Source organism: Poecilia latipinna, unplaced genomic scaffold (assembly GCF_001443285.1).
Source record: "Poecilia latipinna isolate Pla-1442-1.1 unplaced genomic scaffold, P_latipinna-1.0 Scaffold951, whole genome shotgun sequence".
Taxonomy (NCBI): Eukaryota; Metazoa; Chordata; class Actinopteri; order Cyprinodontiformes; family Poeciliidae; genus Poecilia; species Poecilia latipinna.
Window position 1 is genome coordinate 11,506 of NW_015113567.1, and position 26,037 is coordinate 37,542.

The 26,037-nt window shown below is 40.8% G+C and overlaps 1 protein-coding gene and 1 long non-coding RNA gene across 6 annotated transcripts; one reads left to right on the forward strand and one right to left on the reverse strand.

The window, feature by feature from the left end:
• Positions 1–298: 298 nt before the first annotated feature.
• On the reverse strand, positions 299–972 carry LOC106957961 (uncharacterized). Its single transcript, XR_001427067.1, has 2 exons — positions 877–972; positions 299–551 (listed from the first exon to the last, which is right to left on the reverse strand). It is a non-coding gene; the product is annotated as an uncharacterized LOC106957961 (long non-coding RNA).
• myot (myotilin) lies at positions 905–25,703 on the forward strand. 5 transcript variants are annotated; one of them, XM_015049564.1, is made up of 18 exons: positions 905–1,017; positions 5,944–5,985; positions 6,068–6,227; positions 6,466–6,528; positions 7,633–7,774; positions 9,426–9,449; positions 9,698–9,817; positions 9,924–10,131; positions 16,690–16,891; positions 16,949–17,862; positions 18,898–19,048; positions 19,456–19,557; positions 21,320–21,357; positions 22,144–22,282; positions 22,375–22,582; positions 22,675–22,840; positions 23,012–23,145; positions 24,791–25,702. In XM_015049564.1, exons 2-18 carry the CDS (start codon positions 5,966–5,968, stop codon positions 24,931–24,933), a joined length of 2,934 nt encoding a protein of 977 aa, XP_014905050.1. In that variant the 5' UTR covers positions 905–1,017; positions 5,944–5,965; the 3' UTR covers positions 24,934–25,702. The 5 variants fall into 5 exon arrangements, with proteins under 5 accessions (XP_014905050.1, XP_014905052.1, XP_014905053.1 ...); XM_015049566.1 differs by having other exon boundaries at positions 16,958–17,862; XM_015049567.1 differs by lacking the exon at positions 24,791–25,702 and adding an exon at positions 23,311–23,502.
• The last annotated feature ends 334 nt before the right edge of the window (positions 25,704–26,037 follow it).

Sequence of the window (26,037 nt, forward strand, 5' to 3'; positions counted from 1 at the left end):
GCTTAAATGAACTTTGTTGTGCTTCGGTGCAATAACTACAATTGAATTACAATTAACATAAAACATCCTGATGATCCCCAAGACTTTTTGAGAAAATATTCTGTGGTCTGACGAGACTAAAGAGGAACATTTTAGAGGGTGTATCTCATATTACACCTGACCTAAACCCAAACAAGCCAAAATGGATGTGGCCTTGTAAATTTCCAGATGTAAAAGCCGCTCTGATAATTATTTGTTGACTCACACATTATTTTCAATTTCAAAGAAAAAAAAGGGTGGGCCAAAATTACAGAGCCAATTTGGTTTAAAACGTTTTCTTCTTTCTTTATTCATGGTTCATTGTGGTAGTAGAGCTAGTACATCAGTGCTGGTGATCAGCAGCGGTCCTCTGTCAGACTGCATTAACCCATCACTCTCTCCATGTGTCTGTCTCTCTCTGAGTTTTATGTTTCCATAGACGACTCGCTGGCACCGGTCGCAAGTTTCCTGTCTCCAGTTCTTGGATGAACTTTGTCATCATTCCGTCGGCCAGGACACCCTGAACGCCTCTTCTGCATAAAAACATCAGTGACATCTAGAAGAACAATTTTAATCATGAAAAAAAACCTAAACAACAAATATATCATTCTCTATATTAGTCATTTGTATTTGTATTTTTTTAAGCTAAAGAAGGAACCTAATGAACAATCCATCTAGCCTTTAATATCGAAGCTGAAAACTACTTGAAATTGTTTTTTGCTCCTTTTGCTGCCCTCCAGAAGAACTTCGCTATCCCCTCCTCTTACCCCCTCCTCCTGACCCTTTCAATACACCCAAGAGCACACACACACACACACACACACATACATACATGTGTAAAAGTGTGTGTCAGCTCACCCACAGCAGCAAGCGCCCGTTGGCCATGTCATGACTGGCAGCCACACGGTCACCTAGCAGTTTGACGGGATCGTCCTCCTGGTTGATTGGGACTTTAGTTTGTGTTTGTGTTGTTTAATCTGCTGGAGAAAGAGCAGACAGGTAAGGGGCTCAGCACATGATGGGTGGAGGGGGTTGTTTTACACGTGCATGGCTTTGATCGCTGCCCGTAGTCCAAACCCAACCAATAGATCGGTCTCATCGTGCTATGGTTTAATTGGTTGAAGCCCATTGGGTTGATAGTGTGTTATTGCATGAAGTGAATGAGTTTGCAGTCAGAGAGAAGACAACAGCTGGGTTTTTGCAGGGTATGGGGGGTGGTCTGCCCTGGGCTAATTTTATGTGCTGTGTCATGAGCCTGTACACCCCCCCTCACCCCTCACCCCCTCTTTACCAACGTCCCGACCTTATTGACGATCTAATTTTCTAACGTCTGGATCCATGTGAGTGCGGATGCAAGCAAGTATTTGGATTCTTAATGGGTGGAAATAATTCAAAACAAAGTTGTGTCATTTATAGCCTGCAGTACATACCAGTCAAATCTCACTCACAGAGCAAGTGTGTGTATGTGTGTGTTGCTGAGGGGATTCACTGCACAGCACTAGCATGTGGTTGGTGGTTGGACCGACCAGCTGACCCGCTGCACGCTAAATTGGTCTCCCATACTGAGAGCGTCTGAGAAGAGTGGGCAGCTCGTTTTTCAGCGGTTGAGGAAATGTCGCAAACTCCCTTCACACCTTTTGTTGAGCTTTGGAGATCATGATGCTTGCAGGTAAAAATCCAGCAGTTACCCTTCAGAGAACTGTGTTTGTACAACGCATGTTTGAAGAAGAGGTATAAAGGCATGGCATCTGACAAAAGTATCCGTAGCACTTGAACTTTCCCCCGTTTTGCCCCATTATAATCACAACCTTTAAAGCAGCGGTGTCCAAGGTGCACCCTGGAGCCATTTTCAGCCCCTACGCTATTTCATGTGCAGATGGAGGCTTTTTATGCTTAAATAGGACAAAAATTACTCCTAACAAGTTAAAATCTTCTCAAACTGGAAAATGTCAAGGACAACACAGCCATTTTCTTTTAACAGCGCTTTTTGGATTCTTTTTATTTTCGTACTAAGTAGGAGTGCATGTATTGCTTTAGACTTTTATTCCAAAGCAAGCTTCGGTGAACCGAAATCTACTTTTAATTCATTTATTAAGGTTGGCTTTTTATAGCAAGTATTTTCAGAAAAACAGAAACCCAAATCATGTCCTCTGTTTTTGTTTGTTGTTGTTGTTGTTGTTGTTGTTTTTGAGAATATACCATATTTTTCCAATAAAAATCCAAAACAATTTCCAACTTAGGTGCCTTACTTTAGAAAAGATAATAATCATGCACAATTCAAACATTTGGATCTAGGGTGGAACCCCGCCTTTTCATGGGGTTCCACACGTATTTGAACCGCAGATTCAGGTAGACCAAATGATTTGCGAGAGAGCATAAATATTCAACAGGGAATGCAGTTCGGTAGATACAAATATACTGATTTTATGCCCCCAATGTTTCTCAATCAACCCTGGCATTTTGAGGGTTCTGGAAAAACGGAAAGATAATAAATGTATCATCTTGTGAAGCTGAATTATTAACCACTGTTATAAGAGCCACGGTTTTTCAAACATACATTAGTTTGTTTAAATGGTTCTACTTCTTCATTAATTGAAAATTAGGTAGTTTTTATAGCAACTGTTTATTTGTATTGCACAGCTTGCAGGTGTATATGGTCTACTGTTGTGCTAAATGTGTCCACAGCTGAGAGAAACCACGTGATGTTGTGTTCAGGGCTGACGTCACACTGGGTGGTTGCTTAAATTAAGTCGGATCTCAAGTAGGTGCTGGTTTCCTCCTGTCCTCCTGAAAGCTGTTCTCAGGTTTACCCACTCGTGTGAACAGTTGTCGGATTCTGAAGCCGCAGTGGCGACAGGACGTAGAGGGTTTGTCCTGTAGCCAGTGGGTTGCCTGTTGAAATGCCTGCTTTGTCTCAGTCATTCTGACCTCGGGCAAGGCATTTCTTTTCCTCTCCAGTAAAGAGCTTTGGAGTCCTCAAACTTGATAAAGAGTTGGGATAGTATGAGCCATTTACCATTTCTGCTCATTGATTCTATTGGCCCAATCAAAACGAACAATGTGGGATGCTAAAGGAAAAAAGATGGAGTTTTTCCTTCAGCATCTCATGTATGAGTTATTGCTCATACATTAAATCAAAATTAAATAACTCCAGATTTAAATTAATATCTTACCTTTTAGGTTTAAAAGACTGATTATGGAATTATTTAATGTTGAGGGTAAAATAATTTTATCATTGTTATCTTCAGAGTATTTCTAGACCTTTAAATCAGCCGACAGTTCATCTGCCTGACAGTGTTTAACTTGTTTAACTTCCATTTTCTGTGGTTGTGTTTCACTTCTTCTCTTGACTCTATTCATACATTTTTCATATTCTGTGTGTGTGTTGCACATCCCAGCAGTCTAAACCATCTGAGCATAAGTGTGTATGCTGGTGTTGCACTAGTTGTAGTGCAACACCACTGTGTCGGCCCCCTGTAGTGTTGCCCCCTGTCTTTACTGTAAGCCTCGATGGTCCTCTGACCTGCCGGGTTACAGATTGGTAAATGCATCCATAAATTGTGCGGTTATGTAACGGAGACAAGCGACACAAAGGGTTTAACAGCAACTGCTGCTGTATCAACAACAAGCTTCGGTAAAAGGACACACACACGCACACACACACACACACACACACACAAATACACTTGTTTGCTGTGATTATCTGAAGGGGACACAGGGTGTAATGCTGCAGCTGTTTTTCTTCCCTTCAAGAGGCAGCATTGTGTGTGTGTGTTTCTTTTTGAGGCACATAGCACCATTTTATAGCACAATCAAGTAAATATGTAATGAAAATACTATTTTGTAATTTAACGACTTGAAATTTGGCCTCTGTCTGAAACTCTTGTTTTTATGAAACGCTGCCTTCAGGAAGTCATCACAACATTATTAACCATCTATTAACCCTTTAACAACATTTCCACCAGCATTGCACTGAGAAATAGCTCCTACAACGAGCTCATTAGATGTGCAGTTCCACCAGGTTTTTGCTAATTGCTGCTGACTAGTCTCAAGGAGCTGCTTGGGGGAGTAGTGGGAGAGGTCTGCTCCATGAGGTGGAAGTGTGGGGGAAATTTTCTGCCATAATCCAAGAGCACACATTTTCAGTCTGAAAGCAGGATTTCATGTTTTTTGTTCTCAAAACTCTTAATGCTTCTGCTTACATTTTTATTTTGAAAAATAAAAATGAAATCATGTATTTCTTCTCAAAACTTGTAATGCTTATACTCAAAACTTCTCCTCCAGATGTAGTCTCTGCTCAGACTCTCTGCTCGCTTATGAAACATTTTCTGCTTGCACTGTTGCCTGGCAACCTCTCAGCCAATAGAAAGAAAGTGTTGCACTGGGTGTGTTTGTTTCCTTCTAGCGGGTGTGCCTGGGTGACTACTATCGATTGTAGCAGCCTGTGCCACCCACTGGATGTAGGAGAAGCAACGCCCTCAGCTGTCTGCTCCATATTACATTAAACATCCACTTGCAATGCTACTGACTAACAGTAGCACTGCTAGCTACTGCTACTCGCTAACAGCATTCTGTTAGCGAGTAGCAGAATGCTGTTCGCTAACAGAACAGCATTGTTCACCCAATTAACTCGCTACATCCAGTGGGTGGCGCAGGTTGCTACAATCGATAGTGGCCACACAGGTACAGCCGCTAGAAGGAAACAAACACACCTACTACAACACATTCATTCTATTGGCTGTGAGGTTGCTAGGCGAATGTGCCAAAAAGGCAGTTTCATGTTTCATAAGTGAGCAGAGTCCGAGTAGAGACTATGTCTGAGCGTGAGGAGAAGTTTTGAGTATAATCATTACAAGTTTTGAGAAGAAATACATGAAGTCTTGCTTTCAAAATAAAAATGTAAGCAAAAGTACTAAAAGTTTTGAAAACAAAAGACATGAAATCCTGCTTTCAGACTGAGAATGTGTGCTCTTGGATTATGGCAGAAAAATTCCCCCATATGGAGGCTCCAAACTGCATCCATAAAGGTGGTTCTAGGGCTCACCCAGGTGTTTTGTACAGCCGAATGGTTGCCATGGGAGACTAAATGATTTCACTAACCTCCATGAAAGAATCCAGGTATGTTTTTGAGGAGGGAATAACATCATAACATGATGTAAAAAAAATCTATTTTGCATAATACTGACCTTTAAAGCCATAATAGTCTCCTGTTAGTAGCTGTATCAGTGGTAAAAAAAACCCCAAAAAGAAGACAAGGAAATCTGCAGTGAATCAAAGTTTAACTTCTCCCTGTCGCCTGGTTATGGAGGCCAGGAAGCCTCCTCTGTGTTCAAGAGGAGCCAGAGTTTAATTTAGCCCAGAAACATGACTCTCAGCCTCCCCTGTCAGCTCCTTCTCCTTCCCAAGACAGAGCGAGGGTGGGAATGGGCCGTAAAACGCCAAAACACCTTCAGTTAGCAACAAAACCCTACGCTACAGCTAAATAAAGTCAGACCATGATGGAGATGCACAGTGATTCGCTGCTCAGGAAGTGATGTGCTCCTGATGGCCCTCAGAGGGTGACCATGTGCTTGAGCTAGGCTGTGCACATTAATCAACACTACCGCAGTTTGTGGCAGAGGAAAAATGCAATAATGAGCACAAAAATTTTATTTCATCCTATCTCCTATGAGAAATGTAAGCACAAAAAGAGAAAACATCTGACCATTTAAACACAACACAATACACATTATTGTACTAAAAGACACAATAGCATCAACAAAATAAAACACACAAGAAATAATGATGACAAAATTTGCTGGACGATAAATTGTCCCAGAATTATTCCAATAAATGATAATATTGTTGGTTTGAGACAAGCAGCTTGTTATATATATTTATAATTAAAGATAGTTATAAATATGTAATTATCTACATATTTTGCAGGACACCTGTCAGTGCCAGCGACATGGACTCCAGCGTGGCCCAGTAAGTTGGAAACACACTCGCACAAAGAGGACAGGAGAAACTTTAGAAGGTGTAATGTCTCCCACTACGTCCCACCACTCAGGGTCCAGAGGACGCAGAAGAAGACCAGCACCATGTCTCTTACAATCTCCTCCTCCTCCTCCTCCTCTCGGGAGCGCTCCTCTTCCTCTTCCTCCTCCTCCACGTTGCTCGCTCAGAGACACTCAAGCCTGGTGCATCCGTTGTGTGTCAGCCCTCAGAGAGTAATTACATCAACCTAAAATGAATCATTTGTCCTCGTTCAGTTGATGCGTTATGGAAATGTGTCATTTAAATTGGAAAATGTAACCTTTTATTGCCTGCTATATTTGCGGGCGCAACAATCCTTCATGGAAATGGATAAATATGGAAAACATTGTTCGGTTCAGGCCTGAGCCGGTTCACAAGTATGCAGAAGGTACAGTGGCAATGAACAGAATCCTGTGTGTTTTCTGTGTGCAGACGCAGAGTCCTGTCTACAATCAGCAGTACTCGGGGAAAGGAGTGGCTCCAACATTTGTTAAGGTAACATAGACCTCTATTGCGGGTCCTTAAAGGGAAAGGGTCATGTAAAATTGACTATTTTTTTTTTAGCTTTACATCTTGTTATATTATTCCCTCATCAAAAACATACCTAGACTGTTGCTTTGACTCTTTCACGCATTTTTGAGAATCCTTTAATCTCTCGTGGAACCCATTCAGTTGTGCAAAACGCCTGGGTGGACTCAGTCCCTTCAGACTAGCCGTCAGCAATTAGCAAACACCTGGTGGAACTGCGGATCTGCTGAGTTCATTATAGAAGCTACTTCTCATGGAAATGCTGGTAAAATTTTGTTAAATGGTTAATAGTGCAGCCATGTTGTGATGACTTTCTGAAGTTTTAGGAAGAAGAGGAGTTTCTTAAAGAGACAGAGGCCCGATTTTAAGGTGTTCAATTTTATTTATATATATTGATATATATATATATCTATATAGATATATATATATACAGCATTTATATAACAGCTAAAGTTAATATAGTTATTTGATTATGCTATGAAATGGCACTATGTGTCTGGAAAACACATAAACCAGGGGTGGCCAAAGCACAGTTTGGGGGCTGATTGTGACCCTTCGACTGATGGAGACTTTTTACTTGTCATCAGAGTAAAATTACCACCAACAATTTTTCTTACAATAGAAAAAAGTTAAGTATGTTACAAAGTATTTGTTTTTGTTTTTTTGTTGTTGTTTGTTTTGTTTTTTTTTACCACCAAGCTTTTATTCAGACTTTTATTGAAAAGTTGACTTTGCTTCACCCAAGTCAACTTTTATCTAATGAGTTCATCATGGCTATATAGCCAGTGTTCTGAAAGAAAGTGACCCAAATCTTGCTATTATGTTGAGAAATACATTTGTTCAATTGAGCCTAAAAAAAATTTGAAAACTAGGTGTTCTTTTTTTAAGTAGAACAAACAAACAGATTTTGCCCCAAGTGACAAAAAGTTTGGACACCCCGGCCTTAAACAAAGTACAAATATCAGAACTAGATGTGTATAAGTCTCTTCTGACATCAGGCTCATCCATCTTCTTTTCTCTTGTTCTTATCTTCCTCCTTTGAACCCTCATCATCATCCTCATCTACCCTAGTGCCTCCATGACATGTCCACAGTGAAAGGTCAGCTGGTGGTCCTGGAGTGCCGGCTGAGGGGGACCCCTCCGCTGCAGGTCATGTGGTACAGAGAAGACGAACAAATACAGGACTCTGACGACTTTAGGATATTGCGCAAGAGTGAGTGTGAGATGGAGTCATACGATGTGACAAAGTTTGCATCAGAGTTAAGCAGAATCCATACTGGTATTTATGGCACATAGCTTTACATTTCATCCATGTTGACACCGATCATCCCGACCATCGTGCTTTAGCATTAACTTCATTAGCATTGAAGTCAGCATTAGCTGAAAACTTAGCACAAGATCTTAGTCAAATTTGTTACTGCATACCTGCATGTCATGTTTCTCTTCAGGAGGTGATTCTTTTGCACAGAGTCTTCCCTCATGGTTTTAGTTTTATAGTTGTTGAGTGTTGCTAACTCTGTTGCTTTAACTTTATTCAACTGAAAGTTAATTTAGCCAAGTAAGTGACTAACTTAACACTCGTTAATTTAGAAGGTAGGCTAAATAAGCTAATTTAGCCTAGCTTCGCACAGAAGCTAAGCACAGGGAATGATTTTAAACTAAGTTAGCAAAAATGCTAATTAACACAAGAAAGTGTTAATTTAGCCACTTACTAAATTTACAAATAATTCAGTAAGCAACTAAATTACTTAGACTAGCTTGGCACACAATCTAAGCACAGTGAATGATTTCAAAGTTAGCGAAAATACGAAGGCATTAAATGATAAATTAGCTCTGCTATTAGCGGAAGTGTTCCCACCGCCGACATAATAATACTGACTGTAGAAATGACAATGTTTACAAGAGTAGCCCTTTTTGTTGTGGTGAATCCAAAAAGATCTACACACATATGCAATACTACTAAAACATTTGTTGCATAAATAAGATCCCTTTTAAACATTATGCTGTACAGCTACTCTGACTTTTAATTGATTGATGATTTCTTTTTTTCTTTAAAAAAAAAAAAATAACAGTAGTATTGTAAGTTTTCAAGTGTTTAGGGGGTAGGAGTTAATAAGTTTTTACTTCTTCCTACCCATTTTGAGCATGATATGTTAACTGAAACATATCTGTATTTTTTTTCTTTTCTTCTTTTTTATTCACTTTTCTTATTGTGTACTATATTACTTTTTAGATTTGTATCATGTTCGAAATAAATTTCAGATTTCAAACTGTTGGGATTACCAAGGGTGTGGCTTGGTTGTAATAAGCAGCTAATTATTAGGTTTTATTAGGTTTTGCTGCATGTTTTATTTCAGAGATAATGCTGTAAAGATTAATTTATTTTCAGAAATTTTACACATTGGGTTCTAGTGAATATGGAGTCATGCATATCTGACACATTTTATCTTAAAAATATTGATGGCGTCAATAAGTGATTTATAGAGGAGACCCTAAGTGGTATTAATAGATTTTAGTTCATCTTCATGTTAAAGAAGACATTTTGAAACATTTTATTTTATGGCTGAAAATACTGACCTTAAGATTTTGAGAACCAATTATAAGAAGAAAAAAAAGGTTACAGTTGTCCATTTAGAATAAAAGTTCCTTTTGTGTTAGTTGATTCTGTCTTTATACTTCAGTGAAGCTGTGCATTATGGGACTTTTGTATGATCTGTGACAGTAAAACTGGCTTCTTGTAGAAAAGAAGACCATCGGCTATATAAAGCAGCTTGGATTTACTGGAACTTGGTTTCAGATGTGAATTACTTTAATCAGAACCAGAAGCTAAAGTTAACTCAAACAATCTGTCCTTGTGTTTCCAGAAGGCAGCTCTGCATCAGTGCCAGGTGAGTCCAAAACACAGATTGCATGAAATAATTAATAGTAGGAGGATGAAAATAGTACATGAATATACATAAATGTGGCTCATGAGTTTATTAATATTTCTGTTTTTTTCACTGTAACGCTCTTACAGTGATAACATTGTCTGTTATCAGACATTGTCTGATAACAGACAATGTCGATGATTTAAAAGTGAAACATAAAATGGAAGATGTGTAATCCTGTGAGTAACGCTGAAGTCTCGTCTCTGCAGAGGAGCTGTGTACGCTGGTGATCACCGAGGCTTTCCCCGAAGACTCCGGCCTGTTCAAGTGTGTGGTGCTCAACTCCTACGGCACGGTTTCCTGCTCAGCCACACTGGAAGTCTACAACGGTACGGGCATCTCCGGCTGTTTCGCAAACCCGCTGCATTGATCCTTGAGCTCACCTGAGTTGCTGTCTCTCACACACACACACACACACACACACACACACACCAGACCTAGAGGAGCAGCTGGAGGTCGAGGCAATTCACCAGCAAGAAGCACTGTCTCTCAGTCAGGAAGACAGCGAGGCGGAGCATCATGAGGAGACTGCTTCCTTCAGGAGAAGCATAGAGGATTTGCCTCCCGTGTTACCCGACTGTATGAACCTTCCCCCTCCGGAGTGGCCCGACAGCCCCTTAAAAGACAGCATCCATGGTGCAGAGTGAGTACATGAAGGCCCTCACAGACTGAGACATTATATGACCCTAAAGGTCGTTTTTTATTTCCCTGGAATTTAATGATCTGTTCTAACATAGTGGAAAAGTTTCAAGAAAAAGCCATCAAAAAAGTATGCAAGGAAGTAATTGTTTTTTTGTAATATTATAGAAAAAAAATTACTTATTGTACCAGGTGGTCAACTATTTAATTCTGTTACATTTAATATCATCACCTTTCTAATTCACGTTTTTACCAAAAGTGGGGTTTTTTTCTCCTGAAATCATCTTTAAAAAATGACGTAGGCCATTACTTGTGGCGATATTAAATGTCTGTACTGCACATGTGCTGTAGTTCACATGTTTATCCACAGGAGGTCGCTGGTGTCTATTTCCAAAATTACTTCTTTTTCTCCTGCCGTTTCTCTACATGAGAAACGTATTGCTGCTGTTAATTTCTATTCATTTTTAAAAATTATTTTTACCCATTTATTTTTTAATTATGTTTTTCATTTTATTTTATTTTTTAATCTGGGACCTGAATCTGAATTTTTGTGCCACAAACAAGCATCGGTGGTATGACGATAAAAAGTCCTTAAGTATTGCATTTCTGGAATGTTCCCATTGAGAATTGTATTTTTATTGATTTAGTTTCCCTGCACAGAATGGTATAGGCAAAATAATTTATTTTCCATTAAAAACAATAATTCAAAAGTGGAAGAAGTGCTGCAACATCCCATATTGCTGCTCTGCATATGGGCCTTTAGTGCTGACACCATCCAGACATGCAGGGTTGTAAATGTTCACTACCCAAATTCTTTCTGTACGCTTCCTTGTTGTCTCTAATTTCGAGTTTGAGTTGCTCCCTCATAATTCCTTAAAAACTCTTCTTTTTTTTTGTTTGCTTAGTAGTTCCTTACTTTTACTGGTGAGCCAGTGTGTGTTATCAGTGAGGGATGTTTCTGTTCTGGTGGGCATGGTGTCGTGCATCCCCGTCTGCAGCCTCAGAGCAACACTCCAGGACTTTTGCAGCTTTCTCTGACCATCGTCTCACACTTCTTTCCTTACATTTTAGTGGGATTATATTCCGAGTAGAAAAAAATAAAATTGTGATCTGATTTTCCAAGACGAGGTCTCGCTTTGGAGATGTATGGATCCTTGTGATGTGCATGGAACTGATCCAACACTGGTCGTTTTTTGTTTTTTTGTTTGTTTGTTTCTATTAGAGCTGACAATGTTAAATTGTCATGGCAGAGAGATCAAAATCAACAGATATAGCCACAGACACATTGAGGTGTTGTGTCTGTAAATGTTTATGTGCTTTTATTTATTTTTTTGTATTTATTTATAAAAGTTTTATTTAAATCCTCACATACAGAAGAACTTACGACACCAGTTGTTAGTTTGTGGCTCTTTTGGCTCTTTATATCTACTTAGGAAATGATTAATTAGTTTAATATGTCAACATGTGTAGGGTTAATGCTGCTATAGCCAAAATAATTTAATTTGAAGTTGACTTGCTTTGTAGGGTAACTAATAAAGTAAGATTCAGTTCAGTTTATTCACATGGCACCAATATACATGAAAAGCGGTGTGATGGAACTTTACAAAGAAAAAACACATTTATAAACAGAAATATATTGTTCATTTGGTTCAATCATACAGACTCCAATTAATTTGCAATTATGAAGCAGTCAGATTGAGTTTCTTGAAATTGATTAAATTGAGTTTTCATCAATTCTTTGAACTGAACAAGCAAGTAGCATCAGTTGATAGTCAACTTTGCATCAATCAATCAATCAATCAATCAATCAATCAATCAATCAATCAATCCAAACACAGAGCAACAGTGGAGAGGAGAAGAACTGTTCTTTACCTAGTGGAAACCTCCAGCACAGCCTGGCTCACTTTGAGCAGCCATATTCTTAACTGATTAGTTTTATTGTACAAGGTTATAAAAACATAATATTATTGATACATCAGGTATGACAATTAAGTATCGAACATAAATTTGGTTATGTGTGATATAAACTGGAATGAGGAGGGAAAAGCATGCGCAAAGCCTTGACACCAGCTGAAATCACTCAGCAATTAGAAAGCAATCCTGCCAGTTAGCCCAAATTAATATCAGCTGTTTCAGTCCCAATTCATGGCTAAGAAGGTGTTCAACGTGTTAACAAAACCATTGATCTCTCACATGACCTTTGCAGTATTGCATCAAAGCATAATTGCCTCGGTGCAGCACACACCGCGTCCACCCATTGTTTCCATGCTGGTGGCGCTTTAAATACACGGCAAATTCCCAAGAGTAAATAACGCGCAACACACGTGAATCTAGTTTTCTCCAGATTCTTTTGTATTTATTTGTAGTGTTGTAGGTGTCCAATAAATAAATATATTTCTTTTTAAATTTAAATCTAAGTTTTATGTCCATCATCCTTGTTAAAACTGAAACGAACCAATTAAATCAGTTAAAGATGTGTAAAACGAGGCTCTATGTATCATAAAACAAAGCCGAGTTAGTAACCATGGTAATACGAATGAGCTCACTGGCAGTTAATGAGCTGGACCAGCGCGCGCCGTACGTGAGCGCGCCTTGTCACCTGTTGCATTCCGGCCAGCCTCGCCGAGCTTGCTCCAGCTGAGTTTAGAGCTGCTTTCATTCAGCCATTAGAGCTCGGTGGCGAGGAAACATTTGGCGAGGTAAGAACACCAGCCTTGTTGCTGCTGAGAGCGTTTTCACATGGTTCTGCTTTAACTCCGTTTATGTCGGTGTGTTTGAGTGAAGGTGTCGGCTCCACGGTGCATTTTGAAGTTTAGACAGCTTAACTTTTTTACCTACTTTTTTTTTTTTTTCAAACTAAATAAATTAATGTTACGCCCTCCAAAAATGAACTAATCTACGTTTGTATTTTTCGAGCTCGTGAAAGGGAAGAAAAAAAATTCTGTCCGGGTTTTTTTGTCGGCGTTTGAAAAAACGCTGACGGGATAATTAACTACTCTAGGTTAATTGAAGCTGGTTCCAGTTATTTTCTCTTTAATTTCACATTCACACACAGTGCCTTAGAAACTGTTAAAATATGAATGTCGGTATTAGAACCATGAATCCTCCCAGTGCCGGTCCTTTTCTACTCAGCTGCTCGTGACGTCACTGTTCAGGGGGACCCCAAATTTTCCCAGGTTTTTTTTTTTTTTTTTTTTTTTTACATTTGCTCTCGTGTGTTTGCAGCAGTGACGTTGCAGCTAAATGACATGAGCTAGAAGCTGTGGTGAAGTGTTAGAAGCCCCCTGACCTGACTGCGAAGTGTTAAAGCCTCAAGATCATTTTCACTTCCCAAGTAACTCTGTTTTGCACAGTAGGCATTCAAACGCTTTTCCTTCAAAGACGTGAAGTCTTTTGAAATGACAAAGGCAAAAGTTTTGGTATTCAGTTGAATCTCAAATCAATTCTTCATGTAAAGTTTCCGTACTGCAGCAAGCGGAGAGTAATTCATTTAACCTCTGAGAGGGTATAAATAAATGCTTTCCTTGCTCTTCTTATTGGACGCATTTCAGTTGGTGTGTCTCTAACTTGACCTGATACTTTGGTTCATGTTCAACTCCAGGAAGGGCTTCACAGTGTGTTGGTCAGTGTGTGCTGTCAAGAACTATGATCTCACATGTAATCTGAAGAGCAGACATTGCAGCGGCGTCCTTCAGAAACTAGCCACCGTCTTCTTTCATGCTTTACAAGACTGCTGTTCAGAAAACTGGTGCCAGAATGATTGGATAATTAGTCTTTTTTTTAGATAAAAGAATTATTTCTCTTTCATTTTCCCCTAGCAGCTGGGGAAGCTACTATTCTGCAGTGTACATCACTATGATGTCAGGGACCAAGTTAGTCCACAACCTAATATCCTTGAGTGCGTCAACCTTATAGGAAAGTATGAAGTCTGTATCTCCAGTGCTAGATCCAGATTACAAAATCCCATTAACATTTTTGTCCCTGTGATGTCATTGGCCGTACAACCTGCATTGGGCCAACCCACAATGCCATGCGGCTCTTGTGTCCGTCTTGCTGGTATGCTTTAAAGCTGCTCCGTCACCACTTTAGTGTGTGCACCTGCCAGCTGATGTCCGAATACCAAGACCAATATAGCTTAGGCCACTTTATCACACAAATGCACAGACTGTCACACACGAGTAAAGTAGGGATGCTCCCTTTTGATTGATGTGGGTTTCTTTTATTTTTTTTTTTCACCCACAAAAGTTTGGTTGGAGTGTATTCAATTAACAAGTAGTTGAAATTAAGAGGGAGTGTATCTGCAGGGAATGAAGTGCAAGATTAACACATTTAACAATATTCTCAGAAGTAGTTGTCCCTGAAAGTTGACTATCAAAGCCCAATATCTTCTTTTTAGATTGTTGGGCTCAATTGTTGAGTCAGTTGCTTTTTTTTTGTTGTTGAAGTAGTCGTGTTTTCTTAAAATCAGGGTTTTGCTGCTGATTTTTAATATCAGACTTATGTACAGCGATGTCTGTATTGATTGTAGTTGATTCACATTTTCTGTTCAGAATTCAATAAATACATCTGGTTTTGTTTAATAGCATTGTTGCTATAAAAATTATTTTAAAAGGTTTTTTTAATTAGTTTTTTACATTATTTTATATATTCATTGTGAATGCTGCATTATGGTCTGATTAATGACGGGCATTTTCCTTTTTTTTTTTTTTTTTTGTCCAACTAAATAAGTTAATGTTACGCCCTCCAAAAATGAGCTAATCAATGTTTGTATGTTTTGAGCGCGTGAAAGGGAGGGAAAAAATGTTTTTGAGAGCGGTAATATTTCAAATCAAAGACAAAATAATGAAGTGAGGCAGTTTAAACAGTTTTCTGACTCTTTATATAGGTTTGTTTACTGTAAGCACCGTCTCTTTTTATGCGTTTCTTGGAAACATAGACCCTTATTTTACCTCTGAGATGTCCAAACAACCAGGAACATTTCCATGCATGCTCCATAATAAACAGGAAACGTTGAAAGTGATTGTTCACTTTAAAGAAGAATGTAAAAGCTGATCATATATTTATAACTCTATCCAAGCTTTTTTCTCATTAAAACATATTTTTTCTTGTAATTTTATGTCATTTTTTTCCAGATATGTTTTTATTCTGGTAATGTTTGTAATTTAATAATATGACTTAATTCTTGTAAAATAAGTTTTCTAATACTCAGGCTTGCAAAAGTTTAGACTTTTAAGCATGGTGAAAGTTTTCATCTTCAAACTAGTGGTCATTTTAATCCCAAATTAACAATACAGCACTACATGTTGCATTCATTCTTTAAACTTTATAGCTAAAGAAAATATTGGGCTTTATTTTATTTTTTTAAAGAACAGCTTGTTCTGATTTTTCTGGTATTGTTTTGACCCCTGAATGCACAACAACACTGTAAGACAGTATTTTAGTTATGTAAGCATTGGACTATAATAATTTCATGATTTGTCCAGATACTTAATGCCAAGGTTTGTAGGTGTGTATGTGCTTGTGTGTGTGAGTGATTTATACAGTCGAGTTGTGAAGTCTGCAGTATCAGACTTCCTGTTCAGAGTCTGGGTCGGCTCATGCTGGCAGGGCAAAACCTTGTTCTGTGCCCCGAGGAGACGGGGCCCAGCTCTGAACCACAGTATGAGAGGGAGAACGACTGCTATTGTCATTATTCCACTGCGCAGGGCGACTACGTGGCAGTCATGGTAACGGCATTCTTTCTTTTCCAGTAGAAAAGTAGAGGAGCAGACATGCTTGTATAAAAGGAGGAAACCGGCTGACTGGGCTGAAAGGGAGCAGAACCTCCTCTATCTGCTAGTCTCATCAGTCAGCACTGTAAAACGTTTAATGAGCCTTTAATTTCAGCAACATTGATCTTAACTTGGATTGTTTACTTTTGCTGTTCCAAACTTCTTTTTTTAATAGTTGGCTCTCTGGTTTTTCTTTAAATATGAAATCATTACTTTAACCTTGACCCTTCAGTTTGTTTTTTTTCTTTTTTTTTACGGAAGCTTTTTTTCTTTCAAACATGCTTCAAACTAAAGGTGGGCGATATGAACTTAGCTTTATCATCTCATGATATCATGTTAATGATGAAAATAAGAACTAATTATTACATCTTTTGCAGTCAACTTTAGTGTTGCCACTTTGTCACAGCAATTCCATTCCCACAAACACAAATAATGCTCTTGAATAACATTCCCATCTGTAATGCACTTTTCTTGGGACACCAGTCACATGAAGAAGTGTGGTTTGTATCACAAAGCTGCACTCAGTAACTGTTTTCAGATTTATTGGTGATTTTATTGAAAAATGGGGAAAATAGTTAAACTATGAATCCTGATGATACATTTTGGGTGGTTTTAAACCTCATTAATTGGTATTTATTATGATGGCTGTCAATCAGATAAGACATTGCTCACGATAAATGATACAATAAATACTCGGCAGCTCCATTTCAAACCTTTAGGCTACATTTCCCTCCTTGCCGCTACGTCTCATCACGTTGTGGTTCTTTCTAACTTCTCTGTCTCTCATTTAGTCTCCCTGAGCCTGAACCTGCCAGCCGCTCCGAGGAGCCTTTAGGTCGCAGCGAGGAGGAAAGTGCTCTGAGCTCAGAGGGTCAAAGGTCACCAGACGTTCCTGTCGGGGTCTGCAAGCCGAGTTCCCCTCCTCCGCCGGCACAAGTCAAGGAGAAAACCCAAACGCCCAAGCTGTTCACACCAAGCAAGCTGAGCTTCACGGTAAGTTTGAGTGGCCGATAATCTGATGTTTATTCCTGTCAGATTAAACATCCTGTTTTCTCCCAGTCAGGAGGGAACAACATGAACCTGTCGGACCTGCCCTCCTTCACCCCCGGCGCCTTCCCGCCCAGTGCCTTCAACTATGAGCGGCCGAGGCACTTCATCCAGTCGCAGGCGGCCTTCCAGGCGCCCAGCTATGAGAGCGTGCTGAGGGAAGCCCAAGAGAATCAGAACAACCAGCAGAACCTCAACAGTACCCAGAGCAGCACGAGCATCACGGAGGGCCAGATGAAGGCCAGTCACACTCAGTCGTTTTCTCCAGCTCAGTCCCTGTCCAGGTCTGTGTCCCAGACTCAGTCCCAGTTCCAGTCGCTAAGCCTGAGTCAGAACCAGACCAGGTCAGTGGCCCACGGTCAGATCCAGACGCAGGCCAATGGAACCGCCAAGTCCTCCCCCTCCTCATCCAGCCTCAACTCTCCTACATCCACCTCAGCTTCCTCTGCTGCGCCTCCTTTTTCTTCCAGCACCTCCCTGCTCCCTCCTTCTACCTCATCGTCCTCGCTGCCCCGCGCCACCATGCGCTCCACCATCACCCTCACCCCCACCCCCAGGGTCCCCAGCGCCTCCGGCCTTGGCAGTGCCAGCCTGCCCGCCAACCAGGACAACCTGTCTGCTTCTGCTGCCTACCTATGCTCTGTCCTGCCCTCCTCGTTCTCCTCCAAACTGTCTCCCAGCTCCAACCTCCCCTACCCCTCCACCTCCCCTTCCTGCTCCCCGCTGGCGCCCTCCAGTCCTCTCCTCCCTATGAGGACCTCTGCTTCCACATCCTCCCTTCCTCAGCAGCCCCTCCCAGTGTCTCCCTCCCTCCCTCACTGTCCTTCCTCATCCTCCCTCCCCCAGATGAACAATCAGAGCAGGGTTCAGCCCACCGTGGTCTCCCTGCCTGCTGGCTACAAGGGGACGCCAAACACGTGAGTTTAAATGCACTTTCCAGTCTAGAGGGGTGATGTTTATAAAACGCAGTCCCAGGCAAAAGTATTCACACCCCTTAAAAGCTACAGCTTGTGCAACATTACATTGAAAATATTTTTAAAAATTCAGGGATGCATAACCTAACACACTGCAAACAGATCCTTATAAGAATAGCTTAGTTCTTTACTCTTTCATTAAACTCCAGATTTGTGGAGTACATGAATCAACTTTCTTCCACATGAGCAGTAGATCCCTGCAGCTCCTCCAGAGTTACCATGGAGCTCTCTTCTGTGATTAATGCTTTGTGTATTTATGGAGGGACTTCTTGAGGTGTAGTAAATGAGGCTGATGAAACACGCCTTCCATGTCTGTTTTAGGTTTTCAGCCGTTGAAAAACTTCGTCTGAACCGACCAGGACACGAAACCCTGAGCCAATGACTCAGAACCTCTTTTCCTGACCTATGACCTCACTGGTTTTTATAAGCAGCTGATTCTACCACCAGTGTGACGGTGGCTCAGGAATTATTTCATCCTGTAAATCTGTGGTCCCCAAAGTTGGTCCTGGAGGGCCGACATCCTGCATGTTTTAGTTTTCTACCTGGTGATAGTAACAACCTTTTCAGCTTGTCAATGTTCTTCTTAGGCCTTCTAACAAACCATCATTGGATCCAGGTGCGTTAAACCAGGGAGAGAACTAAAACATGCAGGATGCCGGCCCTTGAGGACCAACTTTGGGGACCACTACTGTAAGCGGTGGGTTGCCGGTTTGAGCCCCCATTTCATCTGTCTGCTGCTGTCTTTGGGCAGGACACCTCACCCGCCTTCCTTCTTATTTTTTGAACTGGGCTTGATTACAAGTAACAGGTTTATTCTGGGTTCATCCACGGCATAACATCCTAGTAAGAGACAGAAGTTTGACAAAATATGACCAAAAAGGGGTAGGAATACTTTTGTAAGGTGAGATGTTTTAATTTTCAGTCTCTGAACATATTTTCTTATTACTGTCCGTTATCTTCTCTCACTGCTCCTCTCAGCCTTCCTAAGCCCATCTTGAAGAAATCCGTAGCTCCTCGGCCATCCTCCTCCCGCTCCACAGACGAAGACATCCAGGGCTCTAAGGACGCCTTGATTCAGGATCTGGAGAAGAAGCTTCGCTCCAAGGAAGCCAGGAGGAGACACAGCCAGGTGTGACTGATGGACCACAGGAACAAACGCTCCATAAAAAGAAAACCCTTCCTGCTGTAAAATAAACACAAACTAAACCATAGACATGATTACATCCATCAAAAAGTGCTTGTCGAACAAAGCATCTAAAAGCGTTTTGCTTGCCTTACTAAGGGTGTATTTTCTTTCTTTTTGTTGGTTTATATGTAAACAAACTGATTCATTCATATAAACAGATGTACAAGATTAATTTTGAGGAAAATTAACTGGTTTTCTCATGAACATTGCATCAAAGCTTTACTGATTGCTCTCTAACCTGCTTTTCAAGGCTCTTCTGGTGCCTTGATTTGAAGACATTACTCTTAACTCATGTTTTGAAGCACTCTTCTCTAAGCCAGTTTAATAAGAATGTTTTTCTTTCTTGGCAGAAACTGTCGTATGAGGAGCGAATGGCTCGCAGGCTGCTGGGTCCAGACAATGCTACATATATGTTGGACCAAGACAATCTCTCTGACTTACAGCTTGACCAGGTACTACGGTTTTCTGTTTAGTAAGAAAAGCATCAAATGCAATGCATCAGAAGAACCCATAATATTACTGATGTACAAACATTTCATCACCAACATGTAATAGACAAAGGAGTCTGTTGTTAGGATGGGATAGGAGAGCTGCAAGTTAGAAGTACATAAAAAAATTAAAAAAAAATCTATAGTGTGATGTGCATCGTTAACCCAACACCCGTAAATAAAATCCAGTGCAGTCTGTTACTTTCAGAAGTTGGTAAATGTAATCCACCTTTGTGTCAGAGGCTCCAGCAGTTTTGACACTAGGCTGGAGGTCTACCTTCCAGCAGATTATCCACCCTAATCCTACAGTCAGAGTTGCAATCAGTGTTGGTCTAGCCTTAGTTCAGACCTAAATCCTTGAGAATGTGTATCCAAGGTTTAGGAAACTTTGCTGCATGCAAATAATGGATAAACACTTCGGCTTTTACATGTGGTAAAGATAAACTAAGTTCTTAAGGGTGCTATCTTTGTGTCTGGGGAAATTTTGACATTTTCTTGTAAAATAGTTTAATTTTGCAATATTTGGCCTAAAACCATCTTCGTGCTGCCCTCTATAACCAACAGTTGACTTCCTGTTGGTTATAGTGCTATGGTTTGGTTGACATCCAAAACACCTGGAGTTTTGGTAGAAAACATTTCACTCAGACATGCAGCCCTATGGAGAGTCAGGAGTGACTAAACTCCTGACTCATCTGGGTTCAGGATTTTCCCCAGAAAACTTGCCAAGCCGAGCAGCCCACCATGTTGAGTTAGAAGAGGTTTAAAGCTGACAGGAAATGTAATCATTTGTCACATTATTAACAATGCCTAAACACCAACTGTAAAGTCTTTGAAAAACAAACTTTAAAAAATTAGAATTAAAATTAAATTTTTTGCACTTCACTTGTTTCATCCTAATTAAAGATGTTGACATGTAGATCATTAAAGACAAGCAGTGGTTACATTGTTCAGGGGAGGTTAAACAATGACCCCTGACCTCAGTCTCCCTATGAGTTCACACACTGACTGTATGTCGGTGTGTGAATAACTATTACTGGTGTACTAAAAAAATAATAAAGCAAACTATGGAGGTGGTTGAATACACTTTGCTGATGTTTCCCTACATCCTTGGTGTAAGGATGTAGGCTTTTGTGTAATTTAAGCATGTTTGCCCACAGCAAACATACTGTAGGCAAACATGTCACACTTTTTAGATGTTACCTTTTAAATAGTTTAGAAAACTATCATTTAAGTTCCTTAATTTTGCTCAAGGGGTATGAAAACTTCAATCCATTTGTTCCTCGTTATTTTTTGGAGAGTCAACACTAACGTAGCCATCGGTTTGAAAGGCTGCATGGGAAGCCCGTTTCCCTCTCAGGGCCTCTAAACAAGCTGAAAGAACCAGTGAGCTGCTGTCATTTTAACACACGGTGCTGCTTCCAAACCCCCTCGCTCTCTGGGCTTTGCACCATCCTTTCTCTCCCATCATAAGCACACACACAATACCAATGCAGGCATGTCCACACACTCTCAAATGCACATCCTCCATGTCCAGCGAGGTCAGTCAGAAGTTATTTTGATCCATCCTTCTGAGAACGGGTCCCCTCCACTGGTGACAACAGGCCTATTGTGTCCAAACACCCACACACTCAGAGCTCCTCTCTTGACATTTGTCCTGCACTGCACTGTGATGAGTTTTCAAAGCTGTTATTCCTCCTCTTGACACCGACCCTGTTGTCTGTTGCAGTCAGACTCTCCAGAAGGAAGACGAACAGGTGGACTGTGGTAACTATGATTCACACATCAATACTGCTTTCATTCTGCCTTTACATTGGGAGTTTGAATGCGGGAGCAAGCCAGTGTTTACTGTGTGCAGCTGTAAAAGTTAGTCTTGTGGAAAACATGCGGATGAAACATAATGATCACTTTGTAATGCTGTTAATAATTAAGCTGAGATGCTTCTGATGCAACACATTGCTTCTTGTGCTCAGGAAGTGTCTTAAAACAAAGATTCGGGTGGAATTTCAAGATTTCTCCAAACATATGGGACATTTCTCCAAATTTCAAATATTCAAAAAGAGAGACAAATGTCTCCATTACAAATTTGCTCAAATTCTTGTTCTGTCTTTGAAACTGTCGAGCAGGGGGGCGACGACGACCACGACGACACATTCGCGCTTTTAGATAGATTTTTACCCAGAATGCAAATGGAAAAAACCGTGAGTGAAACGGTGACTGGGACTGACTGGTATATATTCCATTGAGGGAAAGTTAGTTTCACATCTGCTCAAGAACCCCCCTGGTGGTTGAAGAAAAATCCACATATAAACCGGAAAATACAATATATGAAAAAAAAACACTGAATGCTCTCTGGTATGAGGAGGCAGGCCGGATCCGGCATTGTTCAGGGGGCTGGACCAAACGACGTGGCGGGCCGGATCCGGTCCGCGGGCCGTAGTTTGGGGACCCCTGATGTACAGAAACAAACCAGAAATATTCTGTGTGTGTGTAGTCGATTAAGAGTAACATGGAGTCGTTGAAAGTGAAATGATAAAATCTGATCTTTGTCAGGGGGAGGCACCACTCGGGGACAGATGAGAGGACTAACGAGGGATCAGCGATCCAGGAGAAATGTTTCGCTCCTCGCTTCCTTCAGATCCCCCCTGACCTCACAGTTGAAGAGGGACGCTTCTGCAGGATCGACTTCAAGGTGATCCACTCACACCTTTTTGTTTAATTGTCCAGATTTCTCAGGAAGCCATCTCAGAGTGAGAAATGTCATCTTCTTCCATACGGATGCAGGTCAGCGGGCTCCCGGCCCCAGACATCTCCTGGTACCTGGACGGCAAGGCTATCCGCCCAGACGATTACCATAAAATGCTGGTGTGTGAGAAAGGGATGCATTCGTTCATCATAGAGATCGTCACGGTGCATCATGCCGGTGTGTACGAGTGTGTGGCCAAGAACCGAGCTGGAGAGGGCAAGTTTACCATGAGGTTGGACGTCATAGGTATAAATCTGACGGCATGCCTTGAAAATGTGAAATAAAGACATAGGTGTTGGGTTGACTGGAGTTGGAAGTAAAAAAATGATTGTTTGCAGCTCAGGAAGCCCTCCGCCCTCCCACCTTTGTCCAAAAGATGTTGAACACCAGAGCTCTGGAAGGAGACACCATTCGGTTAGAATGTAAAGTCGATGCTTCTCCTCCTCCACAGCTTTTCTGGAAGAAGGACAAAGACATGCTGCGCATCGACCCCAATAGAATGAGGTGAAACGCTAACCACTTATTTTACACCTTCCAGTGAAAATAAACACTTCACAGCTTTCACAATAATGATAGCTGAGAGTTGACCTCAGACTGAGAGCTGAACTCTGTTCAGCAGTTGAATCGTGGCTGCCAGCAGGACCTTCGTGAGTTAACGTTGGTTTGTTTCTCTAGTCTGTACCAGGACGGCTCGGGTCGTCAGTGCCTGCTGATTGATAGAGTGACCAAGTCCGACTCTGGCTGGTACACGCTGTCGGCCATTAATGAAGCCGGCATGTCCACATGCAACGCCAGGCTGGACGTTGGCAGTAAGTGTGTTCACCTTTCTATGCAAATGTTCGTGAAAGGCTCCTATCAGAGCCATCTGTTGCACGAGATACTCTGCAGGTTACCATAGAGGCAAAGCTGTAAACTCAAACAGAGCTGGATTCATTGTAGTGCTGAGCACACATTCTCCATCTGCTGTCCTCCAGAACTGTTATGTGATCGAGCAGAAACTCTGAACTCATGAGGCAGTGGATGTTCAGTTTACATCCGAACGCATCACTGCGGTGGACGATGAGGAAGGCTCACTAGATGAAAGTGCAGCTTCGCTATTGGGTTTCTGCTCTATCAAATAACAGCATCTGTTCTGTGGAGCTCCATGTTCCCACAACACGACGACTCGCCAGCACAAGTAGAAAGTTAGAAAGTGAGTTTGACAGGCTGGTGGCTCATTGAGTTTAGTTACACACACACAGAGAAGGCTGCATTATTGTTTTGTACAAAATGGCGGCTGATTCTGATCAGAAATTGCATTTTCCTCTGGCCATAGAATGCACCTTACCTTAGTACCACAGAACATTAAGACAGCAAGATTAATTTATTTTTTAATCATTAGAATAGTCGTATTATAGAGGAGGAAGTCATAAGATTACCAGAATAAAGATACAATGAGTCATGAAATTGGATGAAGTTGTTTTAATGGCGACGACAGGCACTTAAATTCCGTAACAAAAGTATGTTTATCTTTTTTTTAATCTTTCTCTTTCTTACTGTTTGTTCAATGTCGCATGCTGTTTTTATTTTTGTTTTTCAATTATGTAAAGCACCTTGAAATGCCTTGCTGCTGAAATGTGCTATACAAATAAAATTAGTTTTTTGATTAATGGCAAATCGTTTGTTCAAAGCTCTTTTTCACTTACAAGAAAAAAAGTTCAGAATGTATGTTACACACTTTTTTTCCTCAGACATTATGATCTTTTTCTAGTACATTACAAATTGTCGAATATTCAGACTTTTTTTTCTCGATTACTTAGTTTTTTTTTATGAACATTCTGAACTTTTTTTCTAGTATATTACAAACTCTTTTTGACTCGTACACTGCAAACCTTTTATAAAATTGCTTTTTACTTCGTATAAATTGATATATTTTTCTGTACTTTATTTTTCCTTCTTTCTAAAATTGTTCTCATTTTACAGCTTTATTGTGATTTAGAAAAATCCCATGAATACTAATATGTACCCTGTACTAATGTTAAGTGGTTAGTTTTAGGGCGAGGCTGTCAGGTCTGGATGTTCTTGCTGAGTGAAGAAAACTGTTAGCTATTCAAAGCAGTAATGTTTTTAACATGAAGCTGAAGAGAAAAGTGAAACTTTTGCCTTTCTGTATCAACATGCGTTAAATCCAGCTTAAACTGGGAATCCTAAAAGTGACCCAGAGCCATTGTTCCTGTGTGGACCTGCCGTTATCTGGCAGTGAGCCCTGCCTGCCGCTCTGCACTGGGCAGGAGTTGTTTTCAGACACGTGGCATGAGAAGAATCTTCAGCCTGTGTCCAGTCGCCATTAAGACTTGTGGCTCCCTGGGTGGGATCTGCTGCACTTCTCATGTGAAATAATTCAGTATAATAATTCAGCAATGTTTGCTGCAATAAATGTATTATTTTTCTTTTGCCATGCTTTTTCTCTTCCAGCTCGCACAACACCAGCCTTGAAAATGGCTCCTCCTGCCTCCAAGACCCTGAAGCTGCTGTCGTCTCTGAGCCACCTTCCTGCCCTGACGGTGGAGAGCCCCGCTCAGCACACGGCTCCACTGTACGAGAGTGAAGAGCTGTAGAGCTAAATGCCTTCAGTCACACCTGCACAACTGGACCAGAACCTCTGGAGCCAGATCAGCATCAGACAAGACTGACCTTTTTTTTTTTTTTTTAATTTCTGAACTTCTCCACACGTTTTCTTATTGTTGGATTTGCCTGACATTAGAGACTCCATCAAAGCAACTTTGAGGAAAAAGTTGCTTGAATTCAGCTCTCATAATCAGCTGCTGTTTGTTTGTGAACCAGCTTTTAGTTTCTGTCCTGTCTGCTCTCAGCAGAATGCAGCTTCTGGGTCGGTATTATTAGAACTCTGCAGGGTTGGCATGCAGCTCCAGCTCTGCAGCCCAGCCTCGGTGCTGCTTTCCTGAGCGCTGCCATGGCAACGTGTTTTACAGAGCACATGTGCAGTTTGTTTCTAGAAACAGCATTGTTCTGTGTAAAGGTGTATTTTAAAGGCAGGTGGAGTCCAGAACATAGATCACTTGTTTCATCCTAATTAATCCTTGCTTTGGAGCGAGAGTTAGAAACCAAAAAGTTCAACCTTTCTTTCTGCAACGGTGCACTTTAAACTCCACAAACATTTGCTCTACCGTTTTAGTCCCAGAAATCTGAGTTCTCCAAGTTCAGCTGCTTCTAAGATGTTTAGGGGAAAAAAACTGACATTTGCTGCTTTTGTCTCGTACTGATTTTATTTCTGTATTTTTTTGAATGTGGCTTTTTTATTTAAATTTGAGAAGTATTGTCTTGGCTGAATTAATAAAAAGGCTGCTATTCTGATACCCAAACTGCACTTGGAGCAAAGGTCACGCCCTCTATGTTTACATATAATCACACCTGCAGTGCAGAGAAGCTGTTTAAGCTCGATTACAGAAGAGAACACGTTTCCCTCTTGCATTGATTCGTATTTGGTTTTGAATTTTGAAATGGGTATCAGTATACCAGCCAACAGAGGGAGTCTGCTTATTTCAACTTGTTCTTATATTGATTTGCTTGCTGCCAGCCAGGAGCTCGTTACATTTTGACTGAAGATGCATGCAAGAGAAGATCACACAATTTTTTTTGTTTAATCTCCACAGAAAGCTGAAATTGGAGCCTTAAGGGATAAATCTGCTTTTTATGGTTTA